This window comes from Triticum urartu, chromosome 7A, assembly GCF_056163025.1.
Source record: "Triticum urartu cultivar PI428250 chromosome 7A, HENAU_Tu73, whole genome shotgun sequence".
Taxonomy (NCBI): Eukaryota; Viridiplantae; Streptophyta; class Magnoliopsida; order Poales; family Poaceae; genus Triticum; species Triticum urartu.
Genome location: NC_141879.1, coordinates 65836521 through 65845135, shown reverse-complemented (window position 1 = coordinate 65845135; position 8615 = coordinate 65836521). Strand labels below are relative to the sequence as shown.

Here is an 8615-nt window from a genome sequence, read left to right as displayed (position 1 = left end):
CATGTTCTTTCTATAGGGCCTCACATGTGCTCAAGGAGTAAAATTTCTTGTGAATCAAGTTAACAAACTCGTTAAAGATCAAGACGTCAAGTTTCTAAATTTACTGAGCAATAGACATCATGATCAGCAACGTTAGTGGGTCAAGAGCAACCATACTGATTGCCTATCTACAACATGGGGGTTGCTGGTGATTGCTGGGAAGGTGCGGTGAGAAGGAGCGCACCATGGTGATAGGAGCATCAATGTTGTCCCATTGGATCGCGCCCGCACTAGAAGCTAGATGCTCGAACTGGGTCAAAAAAAAAGGATACCTCTAGTCTCAAAGTTTACACGGGTGGAGCTTGGTATTGGGGAGCTCTAACTGAAGTTGTTGTCCAATTCAGAAAGAACTGGATCTACATCTCCTATTCGTTTTCCTTGTGCATCCAAACAACAGAACTGTGCCATATTTAATTCAAGTTCGAGGACTTGAAACATAACTTAAACATCCAAACGAGGTTTAAGCTTCATGGGGGTCTACTTTTCTTTTACCAAAGCCACAAATTGCACACATAATTGACATTGCCGTGCTTCGAGGCTTTTCTGTGATTTGCAAGGCCCACCCATGTCGCCACATTGAGAGCAAACCTTGGTCGAGCTATGGATGTTTCCTAATGGATCTCACCCTCCTTCATCTCAAAAAGAAAAAAAAATGTCAGCATCCATTACTTGATTATTAGTTGGGGGTCAGCTCTCAACCTCCACTAGTTGATTCAGTTGGAGGTTACCTCCCACCAGCACAACGGCTCTGTTGTACTCACTCACTCTATCCGTTCCATATTCGTGTGATTCAAAGAACAATATGTGCCCTTTTTTCCCTAAATGCTGGCTGTGCCTACTTGACGTGCCCAAATAGCAAAAAATGCAACCTCATTTCTTGGCTACTCTGAGCCAATGAAATGCCTCACCAGTAAGAACGCTGAAATATTAAGATATAATATGGACAAGTGTAATGGCTCTGGGTTTTCTTTATTAGGTCTATGAATAAATATGTGTGTGTCCTGGGAAATGTGTATACGCCGCATATGCAATATTGTATGATAAGGCTGCCGTGTACCCAAAGCCATAAATATGCGTGTGTCCTGAAAAAGTAGCAGGGATAATTCGATTTGGTTTCAGAACATTCAGAGTAATTCAAGTGACAAAACAATATATCTAGGTGTCATTGTAGATTTGGCGGCAGTAAATATATGTGAGTAAATTCAGTTTTTATAAGATAACAAAAAAGGTCCACTTTACTCCCACTTTTACACGAAATAAGAAAATTGGCCAACTTGTGCATACGGCACTTTAGTGAGACACTAGTCCAGGATGTTTCCATCTTTATTAGGTCGCATATGGCATGGTGGTGGCACTCTATTCAAGGTCGTGGTGGTATGCAGCGGGAACGAGTACGAGTGGCTCCTTTCGGTGCAAGATGAGCCTTCCTTCTTCCTCCATGTTCACATCATCCGTTGTCGTCCCCTTTGGGAGCGCCCACTCAAAACTGAAGAGCAGATTGGCAAGCGTAAACTCGATGGTGGCCATGGCCATGGAGATGCCTGGGCATATCCGCCGTCCCGCGCCAAACGGCATTAGCTCTGGATGCTCGCCTTTGAAGTCTATATCATTTACTTCAAACCTATCAGGGTTGAACTCATCTGGGTCATTAGACCAGCTTATCGGGTCTCTGCCGATCGCCCATGCATTCATATAGATCCGTGTCTTGGCCGGCACGTCATACCCACCGATCTTGATGTCTCGCATGGTCTCCCTTGGCAGTAGAAGTGGTGCCGCCGGGTGCAACCGCAAGGTCTCCTTCACCACCATCCTGAGGTAGCTGAGTTTGGGCATGTCTTCTGGTTTCACTCTCTTGTTGCCTCCCACCAAGGCCCTAATATGGTCCTGCACCTTCCTGAGCACGCGCGGCTTCCGGACCAGCTCCGACATCGCCCACATAATCGTTGCTGCACTAGTGTCAATGCCAGCAACGAACGTCGACTGCACATAATCAATGATTAATGTTATTACCAGCTTTCATTTCTTTTCTTAAGAATCTATGCATGGGCTGTAAGTGTTGAATTATTATGACTTACAAAGATTACGGCCTTGACGTGGTCCTTGGTGAAGCAAAATGTGCCACGTGGTTTCTTCCAGAGGTCGATGAGGACGTCAATGAGGTCGCCGCCATTCTGAGGCAGCACACGCTTAGGGTCCAGGTGATGCTGGATGACCATCTCAAAGAAGGCGTCTAACTGTGTGAATATTCGCTCACGGCGGGCTACGAATCCGGTAAGGCGGTCAACAAGGCGGCCAACGACTCCGGGGAGCAAGTCCTCGGCGGAGGAGCCGGAGCTGGATAGCATCTCCATAACATCGTCGAGTGCGGCCTGAAAACTGTTATTCTGGGAGAACTTATCACTGCCATAGATGTTGCCGAACGCTACCGTGCCGATGATACCGTCGGAGAGGCTCAAGATGTGCCCGTCCAGTGCCACTGGCTTTGCTTCTGCATGGCTCAGCGTGCTCATCAGTTTCTCCACCTAATCATGAATACAATATACAACATTTAAGTAACTAGCTAGACAGACTGTGCTCGTTTGACTGCCGATATCGGATGTAAACTCTACGTGGTTGTATCATCTTGATCGAGTCAATGAAGGGAAAATGGTGTACATTTTCGGTGCACCGTGACTAGGCATACGGCATACCTGCTCATGGCGTGCGTACCAAGCCGCCTTGACACGGCGCGTGCTGAGAAGCTCGACCGTGAGAAGCTTGCGCACCTCCCGCCAGTACGTGCCGTAGGGTGCGAACGCCACGTTCTTGAGATCGTAGGTCAGCCGCTTCGTCCCCGCAGTCACGGGCCGCGTGCAGCAGTCGAGGTCATGAGCCTTGAGCGCCTCCCATGCCGCCTCCGCCGACGACAGCACCACCGTCGGCGCCTTGCCGAGCTGCAGCTGCATCACCGGCCCGTGGACCCGCGCCAGGTCTCGCAGGGTCCGGTGCGGCATGGGGCCAAGCTGGTGCAGGTTGCCCAGGAGGGGCACCCTCGCAGGGCCTGGTGGCAGCTTGAGCCGTTTCCTGGACGAGCTCCTTCTCCACAGCAGGAGGGAAAGGATGGAGAGAAGTGCCAAGAGGACGGGCTGCCATTGTTGGGGTAGGGAGAGGAGTAGCGAGGTGAGTGGGGTCGCCATTTTCTGTTTGGTGAGAACTGACTACTTCAGCTAGCTGGTGTACGTGCGAACTTTACTCCCTCCGTTCGTTTTTTATAGGACGTTTTAGACAACTAGTTTTGAATTGTTTTGGGCAGTGTCTGAATAGTCTAAAATGTTTTATAAAAATGAACAGAGGAAGTACCAAATATGCTGTGCAAAGGGACAAAACGAAGAAGAGACTTTGCATTGCCACATGTGGTCAGCTATCCCAAGTTTAGTTGATGAGTATTTGAAGGAGAAGATGAGACGACTTTGCATCACAACGACTTGAAACAGTCAATTCTTCTCCGGCTGCTAAGCTAAGTACTACTCTATGGTTGGTACTACCCTATGGCTGCGAAGTCAGCCCTTCCTGAACTTGATGGTTGTTACAACTGCTTGGTGCTCCTTTGGAAAGAAAAATATATGTACTAATGGATATGTCTGATTTGTCTCCTCTGCGCATGATACTTACTTTAGATCCATTTTGCTGTTTGAAAGTATCTGTGTACACTTTGTGGAAACGAACTTTTGGCGGTTTCTCTAATAGAAATCCACGAGCGCCCCTCACAAACCCACTAGCTCAACATAACTCGTGTGAATTAGCAAATGAGCTAACTACTTCTGCTAGCTCATGTATGTGTTGTGTAAGTTATATACCAAGTATGTTGGATGGAGTCGACCGGCCACCTTCATTCGTGCCTCACTCTTTTCCCAACATTTCACCCCCTTCCCCTCAGTCGCTAGGGCAAACTCTCTCTTCCAGGCTTCATCGATGAGCCTGTGAATTCGCATCCACTATGCATGCCGCTCCGGCGGCCGGTGGCCAGAAGGGGTATCCGGGTGCCTCCTCTCTGGCTAGTAGTTTAGGTTAGATTTTTTTAGTTCTTGCAGGTGCGGCACTTGGGCCGATGGCGGTGTTTCTTCTTGAGTTTGGCTTCCGGGCTTCGATCCTCCACGAGATTGTCCGTCTGGACGTAGTCAGCGAAGCTCCGGCGTAGCCTCCTGCCATCTCCTTGATGGCGAGGTTCATCGTACGTGCGCAAGAACGAGATATGGTGTCAGGAGTTGTAGATCCTTTCATGGGTTCAAAGGCAACCACTGCGGCTCCGGACGCTGATCTTTGGGGGCACGTGTACGGAGACTTCACATATGTCATCAATAAGATGGAGCCGGCTCCAGTAATTTATCTATAAAGCGGGACAAGAGCCTATTTCGAGAGCAAGGTAGTGGAGATAACTGCTCGTTTTGATGGCAGCAGGGGTCATATGATGGTCTAAGGATTTTGATGTAATTTTTATTATGTTGATGTGCTTTGTACTTCATATGAATTTTTATAATAGATCCGGATCCTTTTCGCACAAAATAAAATATATACTCAAATATGTTGAGCACTGAGGAACCAAGAAGACGTGGGGAGTACTCATCACATGTTTATTACTCAATATAAAAGGCACGTTTGAAGACGTCCTACACGGCACGTCAAACACAAGGAATTGAAACTTGAAAGTCTTTAGTCTTCTATACGGCTGGTCGACGTACCGATTGCATTCTGCCAGTGACAAACTCACAAGTCAACATAATTGGTGTACATAATTCGGTCACTCGAGACTGCAGCGCAGCTAAAATGGCCTGATACTAAACCCATAATCCATGCCAAATTAGTCCATGAGTAGGTAGGTAGTAGGTTCGGGGAAGGACGCAACTCACGCCAGCCACATACAAGAGTTTTCACCATGCAAAAAAAAAAAGGAAACATACAAGAGTTTTCTGTTGATCGCATTACTCAAAGATAAAAACAAAGGTGTTTCCTGCACAAATCCAAATCAGTAGTCAAGTACCGCAGAATCAGGGCGTTTCTTGCGAACCTGCAACGTGCGGGGAAATTGATGCAGAGGCCAAGCCTCTCGAGCATTGCCCTCGTGGCTGCCGATCCGGATCTCGTGGCCACTGTCCGCGGCAGTGATGATAGTCAATGGTCCAGCATTTCGCCAGCAATAGCTTTGCGCTTTGAGGGCCTCGTGGCCACTGTCCGCGGCAGTGATGATAGTCAATGGCCTCACTAGAGTTGATGTACTAATGAAAGGAACCCTCACTAGAGTTCCGGGAGATCGAGGCGCAGCTGAAAGAGATTTGTGCAAGGGAAGACCTGCTATACAGAGAGAGATCAAAGGTAGACTGGTTATGAGCTGGAGTTCAAAATACAAAGTATTTTCAGAACTAGGCATCCCACCGTAAGAGGAGGAATATGACCAGGGCATTACGGAGGGATGATGGGACGAAGTGCACCGATGATGAGGAGATGAGAGAAGTGGCAGTACGGTTTTATGAGAAACTTTTCACATCGGAAGGGTCTATCGATGCCCATGCTTTGTTGAAGAACATAGATCAGGTGTTCTCTGATGATATGAACGTTAAACTAACATCCCATATTTCAGATGAGGAAACTGAAGTTGCTCTCTTTCAGATGGGACCAACAAAAGCGCAAGGACCCGACAAGCTTCCTTCCCTCTTCTACCAACGACACTGGTCGTTGGTTAGAAGAGATGTATGCCGGGATGTCCGGGAGTTTCTTAATGGGGCCTTGACTCTGGATGCTTTTAATGCAGCAGTCAGTGTTATGATTACGAGAGTAAACTCACCGGAGTTACTTTTGCAGTTTTGGCCTATTAATCTTTGTAACATGTTGTACAAGATCGCTACTAAGGTGCTTGCAAATCGTCTAAAGGGCATCCCCCTATTCTTATTTCAGAGGAACAGAGCGCATTTGTTCGGGGATGGTTGATCACGGGTAATGTCTTGGTAGCATACGAGTGTGTACATGCAATACGAACCAGGAAGAGAAAGAAGAAGAGCTTGTGCATGGTGAAGGTGGATATGATGAAGACATATGACATGGTGGAGTGGATTTTTCTGGAATAGATGATGGCTCAGTTTGGTTTTGCCCCCTAGTGGGTCTCCATGATCATGCGATGTGTTACGTCGGCGAGATTTTCTGTTAAGCTTAAGGGGGGTAGTTCGAGGAACTTCTCACCTTCTCATGGTCTCAGACATGGCGATCTCTTGTCACCATATCTTTTTTTTATTTTGTGTGGAGGGCTTTTCGCACTGTTAAAGAAAGCACAACAAGACAAGCAAACTGAAGGTTTTATGTTTGGGAGCACTGGCCCCCATGTTAGTCATCTTTTGTTTGCGGATGACTGCATTGTTTTCCTCGATGGTTCAAGGGGAAACATGGAGACTCTCGAGCAGATCCTTGTCAAATATGAGAAATCTTCAGGACAAAAAGTAAACTTGCAGAAGTCGTCTATATTTTTTGGGAAGGGGAGCCAGAGTGAAATGAAGGAGCAAGTGAAGTAGGTGGTTGGTATTCAGTCTGAAGCTCTTAGTGAGCGCTATTTGGGACTTCTAACACTGGTTGGAAGGTCCAAGGATGACACTTTCAAGCATGTTACTGAATGTTCCAAAGGAAAAGTCAGCGGATGAGTTGTTTTCACCTCTCTAAGAAGATGTGCCGGGACCTGACTTTGATCTCTTTGAAATTCTGGTGGGGTGGGGTGCAATGAATGATGAAAGAAAGGTTCATTGGATCGCGTGGAAGAAGATGTGTGCTAGCAAGAGCTAAATTTCGTGTTATTACACTTTTTCGAAACTTGATCGAGATCTGACCCTGCTTGGCAAAAAATTCGGGATCTGATCCTTTTCTTACCGTCAGAGTCCATGGCAGTAGGGTATAACAACCTACCGCCAAGGTCCATGGTGGTAGGGTTGCACACCCTACAGGAAAAAAAATTCTAAGTATGAAACACGGTGCATGCTCGCACCTACCGCCGGGCACCTTGGCGGTAGGGTTGTACAGGCTACCGCCAGCATGTTTGGTGGTAGGGTGTTTCCTACCGCCAAGGTCCCTGGTGGTAGGTTGTACAACCCTACCGCCAAGGTGCCCGGCGGTAGCAAAAGGGTCAGATCCCGATTTTTTTTACAAACTGGGGTCAGATCTCGATTAACTTTCAGAAAAGCGTGAAAACACGAAATTTGGCCACTATCAAGCGTGATGGTGGAATGGGGTTTCGGGACCCCGAAGCGTTCAACCAAGCCCTGTTGTCCAAGCAAGCATGGCACGTTTTACAAGTCCCTACTTCTCTGTGTGCGAGAGTGCTAAAAGCACGGTACTTCATGGATGATACAATCTTGTCTGCCACTTGTCCATCATCAGGGTCATCATACACTTTGTGGAGCATACTACATGGATGCGATTTGCTTAGGGAAGGATTGATTTGGGGGATTGGGAATGGAGCGCACATCAATATTCACCATGATCCCTGGATACCTCGCGCGGAAGCTCGCAACCTTAATTAAGGTAAGATTTACATATAGGGAATTACAGGCATTGTTGAGGAAATCGTTAACTGGTAGCTGCTCGGTTGGCTGGCGAATAGGGGATTAATCGGTGAATCGGCAAGTTAATCGGCCATTTAATCAATTAATCGGACGATTTTCAGTTTATCGGCTACTCGGTGACCCTACGAGCAGGGATTAATCGGCAAGTTAACTGGTTAATCGGATGAATTCTTGAACAAGGATTACAGGTCGTTGACCTTTTGAGTGATGATGGAATAATATGGAATGAGGAAAAAGTGGAGGCCGTGTTTACCCCAGCGGATGCTATAGATATCAAGCAAATCGCAATTGGGGGCCCGGGAGCTGATGAATTTTTAGCTTGGAACTTTACGAAGAACGGCATTTTCATGGTAAAATCTGCTTATCATTTGAGGATGTCTCTGAACAGAGCTAGAACCGGACAGCCGAAGGCATCTAGCTCGATCGGCATCCAAACATAAAGGGTACATGGCATGTGGGAAACTAGTGCACCAGCTAAGGTCAAGATTTATTTGTGGCGAATGATACGAAATGGTCTTGCCGTGGGAGCGGAGCTCCATCGTTGACGGATAAAGCTGAGTGTTTTTTGTGTTGCATGTGGCAGAGAGGAAACCATGGTTCACCGTTTCTGGGCATGCCAACATTCAGTCCTATTCTGGTAGCAGTTGTGCGAAGTGTTGGGAGTAATGGTGGCGATCCCACCATGTCACTTGAATTCTCAAGGCGCTCTTACCACCTGGCTGCTGGAATAGTTCGCCGGGGCCGGATGAGAAGGAGATCATGCTATAGGTGGCATATGGAATCAGCCACATGAAATATTAGCTATAGTGAAGGTGCGTTTGACATATTGGAAAACCTGCGCATGAGACGAGGGCGCCACAACCGGAGCCGAAGACCATCCAAAAATGGGAGCCTCCTCAAGATGGATGGGTGAAGATCAACTCCGACGGCACGGTCTCGAAGCATGGAGATAATGGTGGCGGGGGTGCGGTGTTTAGGGATCACAATATGCAGCTTTCT

At 47.4% G+C, this 8615-nt stretch overlaps 1 protein-coding gene across 1 annotated transcript; it reads right to left on the bottom strand.

The window, feature by feature from the left end:
* Positions 1–1228: 1228 nt before the first annotated feature.
* On the bottom strand, positions 1229–3274 carry LOC125521830 (4-hydroxyphenylacetaldehyde oxime monooxygenase). The gene is made up of 3 exons (XM_048686892.2): positions 2730–3274; positions 2115–2561; positions 1229–2019 (listed from the first exon to the last, which is right to left on the bottom strand). The coding sequence occupies exons 1-3, from the start codon at positions 3213–3215 to the stop codon at positions 1396–1398; spliced, it is 1557 nt and encodes a 518-aa protein (XP_048542849.2). The 5' UTR covers positions 3216–3274; the 3' UTR covers positions 1229–1395.
* Positions 3275–8615: the final 5341 nt, after the last annotated feature.

Bases quoted from the DNA above. Each gene is read 5' to 3' on its own strand.
- LOC125521830 (XM_048686892.2), bottom strand. From the start codon at position 3,215: ATGGCGACCCCACTCACCTCGCTACTCCTCTCCCTACCCCAACAATGG. The intron at 2,562-2,729 runs GTATGCCGTATG...ATTCATGATTAG, and splicing joins GGTACGCACGCCATGAGCAG to GTGGAGAAACTGATGAGCAC. The intron at 2,020-2,114 runs GTAAGTCATAAT...GATTATGTGCAG, and splicing joins ACGTCAAGGCCGTAATCTTT to TCGACGTTCGTTGCTGGCAT.